The 20,168-nt window shown below is 41.6% G+C and overlaps 1 protein-coding gene across 4 annotated transcripts in view; it reads right to left on the bottom strand.

Moving 5' to 3' along the window:
* The window catches only part of LOC128686746 (cytochrome P450 2L1), a 90,034-nt gene extending 70,542 nt beyond the window's left edge, over window positions 1–19,492 (bottom strand). For 2 of the 4 annotated variants that reach the window (XM_070082303.1, XM_070082302.1), the window contains exons 1-3: window positions 19,435–19,492; window positions 866–961; window positions 10–109 (exon numbers count right to left, since the gene is read on the bottom strand). In XM_070082303.1, coding sequence (XP_069938404.1) covers window positions 10–109; window positions 866–961; window positions 19,435–19,477 — 239 coding nt within the window. In that variant the 5' untranslated portion in view covers window positions 19,478–19,492. Of the gene's footprint in view, window positions 1–9; window positions 110–865; window positions 962–3,546; window positions 3,687–4,850; window positions 4,898–19,434 lie in introns of those variants that run through there. The other 2 variants (XM_053773784.2, XM_053773782.2) reach the window with 2 other exon arrangements.
* Window positions 19,493–20,168: the final 676 nt, after the last annotated feature.

Raw genomic sequence — 20,168 nt, forward strand, 5'->3', positions numbered from 1 at the left:
GTAACTTACGTGAAAATATCACCATACTTCTGTTTGAGTTTCCAGGCGTGTGCGTCCATGGTGACGCCTGGAGGAACCCACGCACCGATCACTGGCCATCCCCACTCTCCTGCCACAGCAACACGACACCCTTAACCTCGCTAGCCTCTCAAGTTATCAAATAAATATTAAATGGAGGATATGAAGGGCTCTTGATCCGAGGAATTTATATACCCTCCACTTCTTCAAACCTCAAGAGTTGTATCCCCCCTTATGGGCTCAGTGTTTCCTGGTGATATTGTAAATCTCTTCCAGTTCTCATGTTAAATTTTAGGAACATTCTCTTACCATTGAGGGAGGTGAAGAGCTCTACAACTGACCTTCAAGGTGGTGCCTTGAGGTCCGTGAAGAGCTCTACAACTGACCTTCAGGTTGGTGCCTTGAGGGCGGTGAAGAGCTCTACAACTGACCTTCAAGGTGGTGCCTTGAGGGCCGTGAAGAGCTCTACAACTGACCTTCAAGGTGGTACCTTGAGGCCACTGAAAAGCTCTACAGCTAACCTTCAAGGTGGTGCCTTGAGGGCGGTGAAGAGCTCTAAATGCAAGGAATTGAAGCTATTCTTCCATTTCTTGGACTGATCTTGATTACATCTCAATCCCTGGGCGCTGTTGACCTCTACGGGTCCAGCATTTTCAAGTGAATATAAAGAAATAATTTATACAGTCGACAGTCGCTCCCAGAGGATCCCTCCAAATTTACATTTTTTTTGATAATTAATAATAATAAAGGTAAGCGCTAAACCTGTAAAGGTTATATAATACAAGTAAGCATATATTTATTACATCTCCCACCTTAATATACAGAACTTCCACATAGCAGTACACACCTGGAGGAAGACCTTTAGGCTTCCTGTTAATGAAAGTGACCAGCAGCACCAGCAGCAGCACTCCCAACAGAGCCTCCGTCAGCATGGTTATCCTCACTGCAAACCGAATGGCAAATATTTAAATGGGTTAAATAGACAGTGGTAAGTGCTACAGTCACTGGAAAAAAAATGTAATAGATTAGCTCATCTCTGGTACCCTTCAAGCGAGGTGTGCCGTCATGCTCGTAAAGGGCTCTTGATCAAAGGAATTGTAGCAGTTCTCATATTCGTTAGAAATAACTTACCTTCTATTTCCTTGATAATAATAATAATAATAATAATAATAATAATAAAAATAATAATAATAAAACAGTAGGATCGCCATATCCGCGGGTCCGGTTTCCACTATTTCAGTCATCCACTGTTTACCCTGCCCCGAAAATAACCTTTCGCTTAATAATGACACCAAAGTGCAAAAGTAGTGATGGTGACAGTTCTTCAAAGCCTAAGAGCAGTTATGAAGTGCTTCAAATCAGTAAAAAAAAGGCTAATTCTAGACCTAATTTGCATAATTAATCAATTAAACTTTATCATAAATTAATTATAGGGTACGCTACTATCCGCGGTAGGTCTTGGAATGTATCCACTCGGATATGGGGTCCTACTGTAATAATAATGATAATAATAATAATAAATGAAATTCACGAGAATATACTTATATATTACCTACAGGATATCACATAGGTAGGAGAGGAAGAAAATGAATGTGATTAGATATTACTGCTGACCAGAAACTTCAGAGACTACGAAGAAGAGACTATGCAGACTAGAGGCTTTAAAGAAGTTAATTTATAGTCTGCCATTTGACACAAAATAGTCAAGAGAACAACATCAGATATGCAAAACCTGGAGAGAATAGCTCCAAGAACTAAAGGAATGAGGGCAATACTACTTATCTTTAGAGACTTTAATAGAAAGCTGACTAGTCCGGCAGTACAGACAGATGGACTGCTAGGAAATACTATGTCAGGGGAAAGCCAGAAGGACCATCAAGACATACAGTAGAACCTGCTGATTCGGTTTCCGCGGTTTCAGTTATCCACGTTTTACTGTGTCCTGACAATAACCCTTAATTTTACTTAATAATGACCCCAGAGTACAAAAGTATTGATGGTGGTAATTAAGTAAAACTTTCGATTTTGGCTGAATAAGACAAGCGAAAATTTGTGTATGGAATAATTTTGCAAAAATCATTCTGAACCTAACAAAAAAAAATACATTTCATTGTGTTTGTTTATTATTAAATTATTGTAAACTTATCTAAAATATATTTAGTTGGATTAGGCAAAATTAAATTGCTCTTGTTATAATAAGGTCATCGAAACAGGGGAAATGCCTAAGGTGTGGAAGACACCTCAGGCATTTGTTCTGTTTCGATAGACAGGCAACATTGAACTACAAACCGCTGTCACTGACATGTATAGTATGTAAAGTCATGGAGTAGATTTCCGGAAGAGTGGAGGAGCACGTGGAAAGGAATGGGCTCATACATGACAACCAACATGGTTTCAGGGAGGTAAAATCCTGCATCACAAACCTACTAGAGTTCTACAAGAAAGTAACAGAAGACAGAAGAGAGGGAGTGAAGGATAGGTAGACTGCATCTTCTTGGACTGTAAGAAGGCTTTCGACACAGTACCACACAAGAGACTGGTTGAAAAACTAGAGAAGCAGGCAGGAACAGCAGGGAAAGCACTGCAATAGACCAGGGAATACCTGACAGGAAGGAAACAAGTGGTTGTACATGACGAGGTGTCAGAGTGTAGAGAAGGGTTCCACAAGGGTCAGTCCTAGGTCTGGTGCTGTTTCTTGTATACATATAAGAATGATATGACAAAAGGGACAGATTCAGAGATGTCCCTGTTCGTGGACGATGCGAAACTAATGAGGAGAATAGAAGAAGACGAGGATCAAGTAAGACTACAAGGAGATCTGGACAGATTGCAAGCCTGGTAAATGCCTCCTGGAGTTTAACACCAAGTGCAAAGTCATGAAGCCTGGGGAAGGATAAAGCAGCCTGTAGACGGAGTACAGCCTAGGGTGTCAAAGGCTGCAAAACTTACCCAAAGGAAAGAATCTTGGAGTGAACATCATACCGTGCACATGTGAGGCGTATATCAATCAAATATCCGCCTAGCAAAACCTAATACCCGCCTGGCAAACCTAAGGATAGTGTTTCGACATCTCAGTGAGGAATCGTTCAAGACTCTGTACACCGTGTGCGTAAGGCCCGTATTGGAATATGCAACACCAGTTTGGAACCCACATCTGGTCAAGCACTTCAAGAAATTAGAGGTTTGCAGCAAGAGAACAACAAGAAATTAGAGGTTTGCAGCAAGACTAGTCCCGGAGCTAAGGGGTATGTTCTACGAGGAGAGGCTAGGAAAAATCGATCAGACGACATTGGAGGACAGGAAGGATAGGGAGGACATGATAACGGCATATAAAATACTGAGAGGAATTGATAAGGTGGATAAAGACAGGATGTTCCAGAATTGGGGCATAGCAACAAGGGGTCACAACTGAAAGTTGAAGACTCAAATGAGTCACAGAGATGTTAGGAAATATTTCTTCAGTCACTGAGTTGTCAGGAAGTGGAACAGTCTGGAGAGTGATGAAGTGGAGGTAGAATATATACATAGCTTTAAGAAGAGGATTGATAAAGCTCATGGAGCAGGGAGATAGTGGACCTAGTAGCGACCAGTGAAGGGGCGGGGTCAGGAGCTATGAATCGACCCCTGAAATCACAGGTAGGTGAGTACAGTTAAGTCACACACACACACATACACACACACACGTGGCAATGCTTCATTTACAGTGAGCAAAGTCAGGGTATTTTTCCAGAATGGTCTAATATACCACTGTGGATAAAATACTTTGCCATTTCTTGAACACTCTTAGTGAATTGTCTCTGAATTCATTAATTTTATCGCACTCCAGCACATAATGACGTAATGTGTGACAATTATCCGTCAGGTAAAGTTTGCATTTCGTTTGGTCTACATCTGGTGGTGAGTTAACCTTTCAGGGATACTTATATCCCAGCCGGAGCCGGGAGGCAGTGACATCCAAGAGTCTGCTTATTTTGTTGGATGCACCAAAGACACGTGGCTTCTCCTACATGATAGAATGATGACAGATGGACTGACTGGTGTCAGTCTCCCTCGGTCTAAAGTTAATAAAGTTCAGTTGAAGTTTTTTCGTATTATTGTTCTCAAACTGCTAACTGACAACCCAAGACTGTAATCTACTCCCTCTTTGCAAGCATATAACATAGCCAATTCATCAGTTCTATAATGCATCTAATGACCAATGTGAGATGGAATCCACAGCATGTGCACTCCAGCTCCATTGTCCACAATCCTACCATACCTGTGTCTGGCTTGTGACACAAGCATGCCACAATTTATACCTAAGGAGTTGAGAGCATTTATAGATGATAAAGAATCTGTTATAATGTCAACCTTAGATATATGGACGCATTTGAATGAAAGAAGTATGGCGAACAGTTCTGTTTGAAGGGGAGAGACCCAGTTGTTGATGAGTGCTCCAATTTCTTCGTGAGAGTCATCACTTTGACAACAGCAGCACTACCAACTGCACCATGGATTGCTGAACACAACCATCAACATAAATAATTTGTGAAAGAGTGTGATGTGTGGCTTAGGCATCAATACATCTTACAGGTACAAGGGAACACAACTAAAAGTTAAAAATTTAGATAAGTCACAGGGAAGTTAGGAAATATTTCTTCAGCCTTGGAGTTGTCAGGAAGTGGGACAATCTGGAGAGTGAAGTAGTGGAAGCAGGATCCATACATAGCTTTAAGATGGGGTACGGTAAGGCTCTTGGAACAGAGAGAATGGACCTAGTAGCGATTAGCGAAGAGGCGGGGTCAGGAGCTATGAATCGACCCCTGCAACCACAAATTCGTGAGTTAACCTACCTCTCAGACTTCTGGTCTCTGACTGAAGTGGTTCCTCTGCAAGATGCCAGCAGCAGTGGCCCGCTATGGTGCCTGCTTGCAATTTACTAAATGTTAAAATATACACATTATGTGTATGAGGGCTCTGTCTTGACAAATAAAATATATTTCATCCCCATATTTTGTTTACATTCTTTGAAGCTCCACTTGAACTATAGACGATACTTAAAAGACGAAAATACCGTCAATGTTTGTGGTGAATGATGAAGCATTTCGTACTGGAGGCCACTCCAAATACATCATGGCCGCCCACTTAGGCTAACTCGCAGCTTTGTGTGGCACTGGTGTTTGTGAGTGCCTGTATCACTGGTGTTTGTGAGTGCCTGTGTCACTAGTGTTTGTGAGTGGCTGTGTCACTGGTGGTTGTGAGTACCTGTGTCACTGGTGTTTGTGAGTGGCTGTGTCACTGGTGTCTACTGAGACTGGCATTTGTGAGTGCTGTGTCACTGGTGTTCGTGAGTGGCTGTGTCACTGGTGTTTGTGAGTGGCTGTGTCACTGGTGTCTACTGAGACTTGCATTTGTGAGTGCTGTGTCACTGGTGTTTGTGAGTGCCTGTGTCACTGGTGTTTGTGAGTGCCTGTGTCACTGGTGTTCGTGAGTGGCTGTGTCACTGGTGTTTGTGAGTGGCTGTGCCATTGGTGGTTGTGAGTAGCTGTGTCACTGGTGTTTGTGACTGGCTGTGTCACTGGTGTCTACTGAGACTGGCATTTGTGAGTGGCTGTGTCACTGGTGTTTGTGAGTGGCTGTGTCACTGGTGTTTGTGAGTGGCTGTGTCATTGATGTTTGTGAGTGGCTATGTCATTGGTGTTTGTGAGTGGCCTTGTCACTGATGTTTGTGAGTGGCTGTGTCACAGGTGTTTGTGAGTGCCTGTGTCACTGGTGTTTATGAGTGGCTGTGTCACTGGTGTTTGTGCCTGTGTCACTGGTGTTTGTGAGTGCCTGTGTCACTGGTGTTTGTGAGTGCCTGTGTCACTGGTGTTTGTGAGTGCCTGTGTCACTGGTGTTTGTGAGTGCCTGTGTCACTGGTGTTTGTGAGTGCCTGTGTCACTGGTGTTTGTGAGTGCCTGTGTCACTGGTGTTTGTGAGTGTCTGTGTCACAGGTGTTTGTGAGTGTGTCACTGTGTCACTGGTCACTGGTGTTTGTGAGTGGCTGTGTCACTGCCTGTGTCACTGGTGTGAGTGCCTGTGTCACTGTGTCACTCGTGTTTGTGAGTGTCCGTGTCACAGGTGTTTGTGAGTGCCTGTGTCACTGGTGTTTGTGAGTGCCTGTGTCACTGGTGTTTGTGAGTGCCTGTGTCACAGGTGTTTGTGAGTGGCTGTGTCACTGGTGTTTGTGAGTGGCTGTGTCACTGGTGTTTGTGAGTGGCTGTGTCACTGGTGTTTGTGAGTGGCTGTGTCACTGGTGTTTGTGAGTGCCTGTGTCACTGGTGTTTGTGAGTACCTGTGTCACAGGTGTTTGTGAGTGCCTGTGTCACTGGTGTTTGTGAGTGCCTGTGTCACAGGTGTTTGTGAGTGCCTGTGTCACTGGTGTTTGTGAGTACCTGTGTCACAGGTGTTTGTGAGTGGCTGTGTCACTGGTGTTTGTGAGTGGCTGTGTCACAGGTGTTTGTGAGTGCCTGTCACTCGTGTTTGTGAGTGCCTGTGTCACAGGTGTTTGGGAGTACCTGTGTCACAGGTGTTTGTGAGTGCCTGTGTCACTGGTGTTTGTGAGTGGTGGCAAACATGGGATACAGCTTCCCTCTTCACCTCCCGATAGAGCTCTTTCACCACCTACGGGTTTAGCGATTCACAGAATAGAAGAAAAAGAAAACAAAGAAGAAACAACAACAGAAATATCCCATTCAAGTTAAGTGTTTTTATAAAATAAATACTACTACTGCTACTACTACTACTACTACTACTACTACTACTACTACTACTACTAATAATAATAATAATAATAATAATAATATTAATATGAAGGGCTCTTAATTCAAGGAACTACAACTATGCTGGATATGGATTATGTTTACTCCCATTTACCAAATGCTCTTAGCTTGTAGGAGTTTAGCGCTTCCCGTTAAGGATAATACATGGCACTTGTGACTATAATATTTATTATAGCGGTCTCTTATATCATCTTAAGGCAATGGTGGTTGTATATATACCACTGCACAGCCTTTTTCATTCTAAGCGCCTGTGCCTACATATATACCAACTCAGTCATTTTAAGCTTCCATGGTTACATATATACCAACTCAGTCATTTTAAGCTTCCATGGTTACATATATACCAACTCAGTCATTTTAAGCTTCCATGGTTACATATATACCAACTCAGTCATTTTAAGCTTCCATGGTTACATATATACCAACTCAGTCATTTTAAGCTTCCATGGTTACATATATACCAACCCAGTCATTTTAAGATTCCATATTTACATATATACCAACTCAGTCCTTTTAAGCTTCCATGGTTATATATATACCAACCCAGTCATTTTAAGCTTCCATGGTTATATATATACCAACCCAGTCATTTTAAGATTCCATATTTACATATATACCAACTCAGTCCTTTTAAGCTTCCATGGTTATATATATACCAACCCAGTCATTTTAAGCTTCCATGGTTACATATATACCAACCCAGTCATTTTAAGATTCCATATTTACATATATACCAACTCAGTCCTTTTAAGCTTCCATGGTTATATATATACCAACCCAGTCATTTTAAGCTTCCATGGTTATATATATACCAACCCAGTCATTTTAAGATTCCATATTTACATATATACCAACTCAGTCCTTTTAAGCTTCCATGGTTATATATATACCAACTCAGTCATTTTAAGCTTCCATGGTTGTATATATACCAACCCAGTCATTTTAAGCTTCCATGGTTACATATATACCAACTCAGTCTCAATTTAAATCTCAACAGTTACAAATATTTTAATAGTCGAATTGCAAGTTATTGCAATTCGACTGCATTACAGATTATTACTGCATTATAGATTATTATAATTATTGCTGACAGACACGCAGCATGTACAATAATAATATACTATATAGGCTTATTTTTGTTTGCAATTATGTCAGTTATGCTATACAGAATGAACGCGTCTAGACGAATGCTAGTAACATCAGATCTTTGCGCACGCTTTATCAAGGGTATGTGTATGGAGGTAATCACATGTATTTGCGTCTTCATATAATGTATATTCATGGTACCACTAGCCTTGCGTTGACCTTGAGAGGGGCCAGTGTACAGTGTTGTTATGTGGGTACATAAGTGCGTGTGTGTGTGTGTGTGTAGGAGATGCTCTTTATCTTGTGTGTGTGTACTCGCCTATTTGTACTCACCTATTTGTGGTTGCAGGGGTCGAGTCCTAGCTCCTGGCCCCGCCTCTTCACTGATTGCTACTGGGTCATCTCTCTCCCTGCTCCCTGAGCTTTATCAAACCTCGTCTTAAAACTATGTATGGTTCCCGCCTCCACTTGCTAGACTATTCCACTGCATGACAACTCTATGACTGAAGAAATACTTCCTAACACCCCTTTGACTCATCTGAGTCTTGAACTACCAATTGTGCCCACTTGTTTCTGTGACCCATCTCTGGAACATCCTGTCTTTGTCCTCCTTGTCTATTCCGCGCAGTATTTTATATGTCGTTATCATGTCTTCCCTGACCCTCCTGTCCTCCAGTGTCGCCAGGCCAATTTCCCTTAATCTTTCTTCGCAGGACAATGCCCTTAGCTCTGGGAGTAGTCTTGTTACAAACCTTTGCACTTTCTCTAATTTCTTGACGTGCTTGACCAGGAGTGGATTCCAAACTGGTGTTGCATACTCCAGCATGAGCCTGACGTAAATGGTGTACAGAGTCTTGAACGATTCCTTATTGAGGTATCGGAACGCTATCCTTAGGTTTACCAGACGTCCGTATACTGTAGCAGTTATCTGAATGATGTGCTCCTCAGGAGATGTGCTCGGTATTATTGTGGAGAAATTTTCTCCAGGAGGGGGGTATCAGCCCCCTTCAGCCCTTTCAGCCCTGAGGGGCCAAGCCCTCTCAGAAGGGGCGAGCATCTTGTTTACTGCTAGAGTGAGTAATTGATCACAGATGCTATGCCACGTAGTCAAGTGACCTCTGCTCCTTGCAGCGGTGTTGCAAAGTGTATTTTTATAAGAGACAGTACATCTCTTACTTAGCAGGACAATTAAGGAAAATCCTGCTCCCACTTTATTACCATAGTAAAGATAGTGTACATTGTTGTCTATGCTTAAGACAGCAAGAAACAAACATTCTGCTTTGCTTCATCGAGGAGGTGACAAGGATGCAAGGTACTAGGTCAGCGTTTTTTTTTTGTGTATTAGGGCAGTGACGGCTTGGGGCGGTGTGGCATGGCCAGATTAACTTTGACTCTAGAGAGAGTGACACTGATGCCAGGATAACCAGCAAAGAACACTGATCTGTGCGTTAGTGTGAACAAAGTGTCTCATAAACCACAATAAACACTTAAGAGAAGTGTGATCAGCTTCTCCAGTGATAACTTTGTGTGAACAATTATTGATGAACAGTGTAACAACGAGTGCTGCGATCCAACAGAGTGTAGTGCGACATTCTTCAAAGAACACTATTCTTCAATCAACTCAACGGATATCCGGGCGTAATTACGGGTCAGATACATATACCCAGGTAAGTGTTCTAACTCGTGATGTACTACTATTGACTGCGCAGTTGAGTATAAATTCGTGAGTTAGAAACTTATCATAAACCCCGGTGATATGCGGACCATTGAGTCCAAACAAGTAAGTATATCGTCAGCCATCATCGAATGAAATATGCTGACATAACACCCCCTAGGGGTAATTTATATACTTACAAATTGTATCTCTTGACAGCCCAATGTTGTGATAGTTTCGACAGCTTCTAGACCTCGTCTGCAGGGGCGGCTGTGTAGACGATTTGCTGTCATTTATCAGCTAAGTGTTCATTATATTTATAATTTAAACACAGCAGGTAAGGCCAATATCTTCAACAGAATTTGGTCGTGCTCGAACCGGATAAAGACCACACTGTGGTCCAAATATGTTGTACTACAGTGTACAAATAACCTATGAGCCAAGGTCCTTCGAAAAAAGCTGTAAAACTAGTGTTTTACAATATAAATCAGTATAAATGAGTCCCTCCAGACTCAATCACAGAGAATGGGCAGCCAAAAGAAAACGGGCGCTCACCCAGCGTTCACCCAACGAAAACGGGAGCTGGGTGACTCACCCAACAAGAAGACGGGGGATGGTATCCTGCACCCTCCATCAACTGCTCCAATCTCGAAATTGCTGATTAAGACAACAACCCAAGTGATGTTGTTTGTCTGAGTGTATATATATACACAGTGTTTATAATGTTTATAGACAGAAATTAAGAGACAAGATTGTGTTAAAGTTTGTTTCTTATAGATCTACCTGTTATATTAAAGGAACTTATATATAAAGTGTAAGCTTTCAAATATATATTAACAGTGACATTTATATATGTGTAAGTAATATTCACGGGTAATTTACAGTTATACAGTGACATTTATAGTGTATAGTGAATGAAGTGTATAATATCGTTATTTACGATTAATCATCATGGTCAGGCTGACACAGCAAACAAACTCAAGCCATAAACACCAGACACATGTACGGTGTACCCTTCATGGTCATTGACCCTGAGGTTAAGCTTAGTAGGTCAGTAGTGTCTGACTCGATTATTGCTGACTTAAGCATAACAAAAACTCAGCTGTCTATAGCAGTACAGTGTTTTTTAAACACTCTAAGTGTGGTGCTAGAATTTTCAGTATACCATTAAAATGGCTTGTTTGAAAACTCAGTTTCAGTCTTTACAGACTAAGATTACACAATTAGAAAATCTAATTTCAGTCTGTATAGGATTAACTCAAGATACAAACATAGATTTTGATGATCTTGAGGTCAAGTTTGAATTATTTACACAACGCATGAAAATAATTAATTCAGACTATACACATTATGAAAATAAATTTCTTGAATCAGATCCATCTGAGGATGAAATTAAAAATGTTTAGGATACTTTTAGTGATCAACAATTAAGGTGGACAGGAGTACAGGCTATCTGCCGTAAAACTCTGTCACAGAGACCTACTACTAGTGGTCAAACACCTGTTACACCTGTAACAACAAGTGTCCCATTACCAAGCTTACCTACATTGTCATTACCTATTTTCCAAGGTCATAATTTTTTTTTTTTTATTTTATTTAAAACAAATGACAGAAATATATTAAAAAGATACACGACAACAGATTACTGCACTAGAATCGCACTTAACCCGAGACCTAATAACGACACCATACAGTACAGTGGTAATACACACTCACACACACCACACCGTATGTTACATTGGTATTACACTCACACACAACACACCGTATATTACAGTGAATATACACTCACACAACACACCGTATATTACAGTGATAATACACTCACACACAACACTATACATTACAGTGATATTGTTTTATTTGTTAAAGAACATCTCTAACAAGGTTACATATTACCAAACATCAAACACTGGAAATTATGAAGATTGTACAATAAAACAGAGATAAACAAAACAAACAAACACGCACAATGACACACACACACAAGCACACACGTTACACTACATGAGACTACATCAGGCACATACTAGGTGAGGTTTCTGCCTGTCAACACACGTATGCAAGACTAATTCTAAGATCTCAGGTGCTTAACAGAGCACCACGATACTCAAAACATTAATATTGGCGATTATCACGAGATCTTAACATACATAGGTATTTAGTATTCAAAGAAGGAAACGGGATAATACTAAAAGTCACTATAAAAACATCCAATATAACAAAACAAAACTACGATGTGATATTTTGCATCTCAGCAAAACAAAGAAAAATAATGCAAACTAGTTACATGTAATATAATATTACTGAAAAGCTCACTGTAACACAGCATAAAATATAACATAAAATAACCAATTGCTATATGCTAGGAAACACTTTTTACCACTTACAATTGAATCAAAAACAGTAAAGACACTCATAACATATTTGAGTCTCATTGAAAATTTTCATCATAAAGTCCTTGAAATGATTTATACATGATAAAATATGCAATCGTAGTGCTACACCTTTCTAAATGATAACTGTGTAGTTGCTGAAACCCTCGGGGTATTAACCCTATTGCCTCTAGATATCAAAACTCAATTATACATCCATATAAACAGCTCTCCATGCTCACACCCAAGTCTAGGAAAATAGCCCGTCGTATCCCCTTACCCATTTTGCAAATCCCATAAATCCCTTAATGTGAAATTTGGATAACCCTCACTAAAATCTCTCTCCCATCTCCCTCCATACACCCCTTTATTTCTACACTGTGTCCTATAAAAAGTTGCTGCCAATGCATTAATTCTTGCACGCACGTCCGCCTCCCTCATAGCCCACATCATGTATATATAATCTGTAATCATATACCCAATCGCATTCTCAACCCTTTTATTCACCCCAGTTATATCTAAACTTAAAACCCTCAAAACCTGCAAACCCCCTCCCCCCACTAACCTTAAAACCTTACCCATCCAAACCCTTATAAGTACAATAAAATCGCAAAAATATACCGTATGATAAATAGTCGCCAATCCTCCACAATCCTTGCATTCCCCATCCTCTCGTATTCTCTTATAGAATAAAACCATTCCTGACGGCAAGATTCCATGTAAAAATCTATACATAACTTCTCTGACTTTAGGTTTTAAACGCAATTTATTTAAACGCCCCCAAATATTATGCCAATCATACATCGGATAAACTCCTTCTACCGCCGCTACCACAGCCTTACCATCTGCCCTATCAAGATTTCTCAATTTAATTTGTGAGTGATCCCTGACGTTTATGAAGACCCGTAACATTGCCTCACCCATCATGAACTCCCGACCCCCCCACCACCGTCGCATATCCTGATGTATCCTATGAAGACCGTCTTCTTTCGCCCCCTTCCCTCCCGCTTATAACTATGTTTTAAATACATACTTATTATCCTCTTTTCGACATCTATAAGACCCAGCCCTCCACGGCCAACGGGGAGTGTGACAACCGCTCTACTTAACCATTCGCTCCCTGTTCCCCAAATGAATCTAAAAACACTTTTTTGTAACCTTTTTAATTCACAACGAAGTATCGGAAATATTACCGTAACATGCCATAGTTTACTATATAATAGCACATTCGTTGTTATCACCCTTTGTTGCAAACTTAAATTAGCAGCTCTTAACCCACTAAGACGCTTCAGAACACTATCAACGATACGCACGGAATTTATTTGTTGTGCTGACTTGATATCATTTACATAAACGATCCCACATATCTTTATTTGGTCCACCCTTTCCCACCTTTCAGCTACCATTCCTTCCTCACGCGACCCTTTTCCAAGATTCATATACTTTGTTTTCCCCATGTTGATCGTCATGCCAGTAGCCTTTTCAAAAACTTTCACTAACTTTTCTACCCGAATCAAATCCATGTTTTCTCTCACCAAAATCGTCGTGTCGTCGACATATCCAACAATGCCCGCTCCCCCACCCCTTACATTACCCATCCCATTTGCTTCCAATAAAACCCTTATCCCTCTATAAAAGGGATCTTGAAAACAAGCAAAAAAAATTTGTGAAAGGGGACAACCTTGACGCAAACCCCTTCCCATCTGAATCCGATCTCCCAACCTCCCATTCACCTGCACACGCAAAGATGCCTCTTTATACATTAATTTGGCCCATGATATAATTTCCGCCCCAAACCCCTGCCATCTCATTATCTTCCATAACGTCTCCCGTTCCACACTATCATATGCCGCCTCCCAATCTATAGCCAATACCCCCCCCTCCCAATCTTACTCTTTCTTCAATAAAACTTCTAATCATACCGTGACCTTCATACATAGACCTGCCCGGCACCCCATATTGTCCCTTGTCAATCACTTTGCCCAGGACTTTTTTTATTCTGTTGGCCAAGATCCTTCCAAAAATTTTATAGTCCCCACATAATAACGAGATTGCACGATAATCTTTAACCGTTAATGGCTCGCCTTTAGGAACTAGGACGACCACAGCCAACCTTTGTTGTTCCCTAAAACCCCATCCCGCTTCATGATATTGAATAAATGTACCAAAAACCCCTTTAAAACGTTCCAATTTTGAATATAAAAGTCGCTGGGCAACCCATCTATTCCTGGCGCCTTACCCAATTGCGCCCCAGATAAAGCCTCCCAAGTCTCACACTCCGTTATCGGCCCTCCCAACATCAAACGATCATGCTCCTCCATCTCACAACGCACAAACCTACCGATTGACTGCAATGCAATTTCACTTATTCCAACACTTTGCGTTTTCAATTTAACCCAAGCATCAATATACCCACTCATACCCTCCGTCATCGTCAACACCTGATTCACTCTATACCCCTGCATACCTACCTGGACATTCAACCCCATTAACTCCATTGCTTTGCGACGTCTGTGTTGATTCCTCAACACACACGCCGACGGCCGATCTCCCCACAAAACCTCTTCGATTCCACCCTTAAGCCTTTCCCCATCAAACCTTTCGTTTTGTAAATTTCGTAGTTGCTCCTTAATTCGTTCAATTTCTGTAACAGGATAATTAGCATTCGCTTGTACATAGCAGTCGCGCAACTGCCCCTCTAAATATCGTTGGAAACCATACTGTAACTGATTATATCTCACTCCCTGACTAATATAAAATTCCTTAATTCGCTTTTTGGCTATCATTTCCCACTGGCTATCATTTCCCACCAATTAACCAAAGCCACATCTCCAGGTGCTTCAACCACAAGGCGTTCCCACATATGCCCAAAAGACAAACGACTTTCCTCTCTCTTCAATAACTTTACATTTAATTTCCAAAATGACGGACCCCTTCTAGGCACACCCTCAATATCTACATCCATTACAACTCCTCTATGATCCGAAAAAACCACATTTATCACACTCACTCTCCGCACTGTAACCGCACTAGACACGTACATTCTATCTAATCTCGCCGCATAATCTCGTCTAATGAAAGTATGCTCCACATTGCCACCCCCCCCACACACATCCATTAAACCCACACTCGTCAATAAATCTCCCAGGAACCCCAAGCAACAACCCGCTCCTCGAGGCTCCACATCTTTTCGTCGTATTACACAATTCCAGTCTCCCCCTATTATCGCTACATTTGGTAAACTACGTAGATGATATACTAATACATCTTGTACAAAATGAGTTTTAAGTCGTACATCTCCCTCGGCCGGCCCATATACACCTACAAAACTTATATGTACTCTATCCCATAAACCATCCACCACTCTCCCCTCCCCCCTTTCACTATGGCGTACTACAAACGGGCTATTTTCCTTTACCAGAATGGCGACGCCTCCTTTTAACCTCGTCGCATATTCCATATACACATCGTAACCATCTAATTCTAACTCATATCCAATTCTGTAATTGTGTTCTTGGATAAATACCACATCCACATCTAGACGCACCAAAAATTCAGTAAACCACTTTCGCTTCCGCTCAGATCTCAAACCCTTAATATTTATTGTCAAAACCTTAAAGTCAATTAATGGGATTTTCCTTTGGTTCTAGGTATAGACTTTTCACTTATACATTTTACACCTCTATCCCTCTCCCCTTTTTTGGGAATCACCTTGATAAACTCTTGTTTCGTGGATTCACTGTTCCCTTTCCTTTGTACATCCACCCAAGACTTTTTCCCTGGCCTTTGGGCAGGAGTAAGCACGTCGTCTGAGTCTGGTGGGGTCGCAGTTTGCTTTCGCGTCCTACCCTCCACCTGCATTGGGATTTCTTTAGTACTATCATGATGCACCTCCACTTCTGCTATATTTACCATCATACCATGCGACACCCCAGACTCAATGCTTTCATCCGTCGCCTCACCATGATGCTCAACTGATCCCAAATTTGCACCTGGTTTCTCCACACGGTTGACGATTGACTCGTCTAACAATACATCCAGTGCCTTCACTAAAGACGCCGCTACATCCTCGTCCCCCATAGTGGGCAGAGTCTCTTCAAATACTTTATTTATATCCAGTGATGATGATTCTTCTCGCTGTTTTGCATCCTCCAAAGCATTCTCCTGCGCTTTTTCTACCTCTTCACTCCAAGATGTCCGTTGTCGAGACGGGTGAGCATAAGACTGTTCTCGTCCCTCCACTTCCTCGACCTCTTCCGGTTGTTGCTGTTGCCATATTTGGAGATTCCCACGACGCTTACCACACTGTGCCGCTATGTGGTCATACGATCCACACAGCCGACACGTACGACGTTGCCCCGCATATGTTACATATACTTGAGTTCGAAATGCTTGCAACATAATATAGGACGGTATGGGATGGCGTAAGGTCATTTTGACTGAATATGTTCCCTCCAAACTTCCAGCATAAGGTCCAGCGGCCCACCGACCTGCAGAGGCCATATGAACCGTACCATAATTACGTAGTTCATCTTTTATAACAAATTCATTCGCCTCAAAAGGCACATTCCTTATTTTAACCCATGTGTAGTGTCGTGATACATCATGTAGACGTACTGATACAGCTGAATTGACGGCTATAATGGTCTCTTGATACTTATCCACCACCGCTTCATAAACATTTGCTGACGTCATTTTAACGAAGATCCGTGTCGTCCCATTAAGTGCTACACCACATATCTCTTCATTAGCGATACCGTAGGTATCACGGATAATCGCCGGTAGTAACAAGTCCATCGTGGCTCCAGTGACAGCCCCACGGGTCAACTCAACGCAAACAGTGTTGATGCGCCTGTAGCTCTGCAGCACCATGTTGGTAAATGAGCAGCGCACATCCTCACTTCTCAATGGTTGTGACGAACTGAGGTAGCTCGCCTGAAAACAGCAGAGGGGTGCCGTGCACAACCGCACTCCACCGAGGTCAGGCAGCGAAATGTTGAGAGAGTTGTTACCTTGAGAGGTGATCACCGGCTGCGTGAGGTCAACATTGGTGAGGTACATGGTGCCTCAACTCTGTCTTTATGAAGTAACATAATATTGTGTATGGTTTAAAAGCGAGTATAATATTGTGTATGGTTTAAGAGTGAGTATAATATTGTGTATGGTTTAAGAGTGAGTATAATATTGTGTATGGTTTAAGAGTGAGTATAATATTGTGTATGGTTTAAGAGTGAGTATAATATTGTGTATGGTTTAAGAGTGAGTATAATATTGTGTATGGTTTAAGAGGTGGCATATTAATGTGTATAGCTGAAGTGACAGCAATGTATATTATCTATGTCTGTTGTAGAGCGTAGACTGAAGCAAAGGTCTTTGAATGTATTTTTTTTTAATTTCGTAATGATACGAAAGGGCTACAGACGCATTACAATTATTTTTTATCGCTGAATATGCTAGACGTAATTTGTTAACCATATTAATTTCTGTATTTATGCACATACATAATGTATCGTCCAGTATTTATGTATTAATATTATGGATGGAAAAACATCGATGTTTGTCTTTAAATATTTTTTACGTAAGAGTTAAAATAAAAACAAAATAAGACCCTTGTATTAAAATTATTATTACTCAGTGTTTTTATTACTCGATGTTGTTATTATTATAATATCCTCAGGGAAGAGCTAAACCAGATTTGACCTATAAAATAAAGGAGCGTAGCTCCATTTAGCTGGATCAAGATCCCTTCAACCAGCACCACAGGCACCTCACGTCAAGGAAGAGCAGTAACAACGATAATAATATGTGCATCGTGCAGTGCAAGAACACAGAGAGCGTAGACGCGCATCATGACGGAGCTGCCAACAATGACCACAATACTCTGTATTAGCTTTGACTGGGGCAAAACTCTACACAGAGTCAAACAGGACTTGATAAAGTGTTTTAGAACACTTGATAAAGCTCTAATGAAACAGGACTTGATAAAGCTCTGCACAGATCGCAACACGACTTAGTAAACTACACACAGCGAAACAAGGCTTGGACAAGCACTAAACAGAGCAAAACATTTGTTAAAACACTAAACACAGCGACACACTTGCTAAAGCACTAAACACAGCGAAACACTTGCCAGGGAGGCTGGGAGTACGCAGATAGTCCCAGATTGCTCTACCAGCTTTTCTATTCTCTTCCATAGCATCAAACGAGTTGATAAGACAAATTCTTCCTGATAACCTCAGTGACTCAGCAGGAATACAGGACCCTAGCTATGCCAGTGCCATCACTGAATGGGAGACTCTTGCTGCTCCAGCACGAAACCCTAGTGCAGCACTGGCTCACAGTCAAGCTGGGATGGCCCGATCGCTGAAAAGGTGCTTGCCAACATGCTCAGGGCTGCAACATCAGATAGGGAGACTGCCCGTCTCCAGGCTGTGAGCGCACCTCAATCCATCGACTTCCTCCAAACAGTTCCCATATCGGCAATGGGAACGCGACTCGACCCTAAGACCCTCCGTATTGCAGTGGCTCTGCGCCTTGCTGCCCCAATTCACACAGAATATATGTGTATTTGCAGCGAAGTGCAAGCAGACCAATACGGTCTACATGGTCTTAACTGTTCCAAAACCAAGGGCTGGCATGCAAGACACAATGAGGTCAACGACATCATAAAGAGAACCCTTGCTACAGCTGGATGCCCAGCCGAGAGGGAGCCCCAATCACTAGCAGCAAACAATACCCACAACCCAGCAAACCGCCCCAATGGGATCACCATCTATCCTTGGAAGAATGGCAAGCTCTTAGCATGGGACTATACCTTTGTGTCCATACTGGCTGACACCTATATCCATCACAGTGTCGGGCGACAGGGAGGAGCTGCTGACCACAGGGAGGAGTACAAGATCAGCAAGTACAGGGACATAAGCCAACAGTATCAATTTGTCCCAGTGGGATCAGAGACCTTGGGATCATGGGGAAAAAATGCCACGCGTTTTCTTAAAGAATTGGGTTCCAGACTCATCGACACCACCGGGGACCCAAGGACAGCCACTTTCATGTTCCAGCGCCTCAGCGTGGCCATCCAGAGGGGAAGTGCTTGCTGCATACTTTGCTCGCGTCCGGCTTCGGAGGAGCTGGAGGAAATTCATGATCTTTAATACATTGTACCATTGTATTCATGTTCGTGTTTTCTGTAAGTGCATTCTGTTTATTAATAAATGTTCACATAAAATATAAATATAGGGGGTGGTAGGAGAAGAAAATATTCAAACAGCTCCGGGGAGAACCTTGAGTTTTCCCTGAGGTACGTTTACTGTCTTCTCTGAGGATGAGGGTCCCCATTCCAGCTATAGAGGTGGTACTTCCCTATATATATATATATATATATATATATATATATATATATATATATATATATATATATATATATATATATATATATATATATATCCTCTGTGTATTTATTTCAGATTCACCTACCCTAATTACACTTGCCAATACATACAGCTGGACGTATAGCCATCCCTCCTCAGCTTCCAAAATTTCATCACCAGACGAAACAGTCTTGAATTCTAAGTTATCGTGAGTAAATCTTGGAGAATAACTCGCCACATGAAACACATTATCCACTTCATCAATATATTGACACTGTTGTACGAGGAACAGTACTGTGGCGCTGCCGGTCGAGGTTGATTGGTTGGTTGGCTAATGTGTTGTTAATTTTATCGACAACACGAGGGTCATTAAAACTACACTGAAAATGGTTGGTTTATGAATGGGAGGTTTAAAGCCTGTTTGCTACACGAGGGTCGTTTAATTAAGGTTACACCGTGACTAAGGTTGGTTAAAGGGGTTTAAAGCCTATCATTTACACAAGGGTCAGTAAGGTTGCACAGAGACTGGTTGGTTAATGGGGGATTTAAAAGCCTGTCTGCCACACGAGGGTCGTTAAGGAGACTGGAGACAACGCAGAAATTTGTTCGGAAGCTCGTGGTTTTGAGACTTCGAACGAGTATCTGAAATTCGAACCATACACAAAACGAATACTTGCCACATACCAACTAGATTCCAACCATATCACACAGAGGATAGAATGACTCCCACTATTTAAGTGAACAGAGTTTATTTAAAATTAACGTACAAGAGAATTTTCGTCTTAACAGCAAACTTACAGTCTCCCAATACTAACTCTGTTGGAATTCACAGATCATAAGACTGTTGTCGTCCATATGTATTCCC

The sequence above is a fragment of the Cherax quadricarinatus genome, chromosome 7 (genome assembly GCF_038502225.1).
Source record: "Cherax quadricarinatus isolate ZL_2023a chromosome 7, ASM3850222v1, whole genome shotgun sequence".
NCBI classification, from domain to species: domain Eukaryota; kingdom Metazoa; phylum Arthropoda; class Malacostraca; order Decapoda; family Parastacidae; genus Cherax; species Cherax quadricarinatus.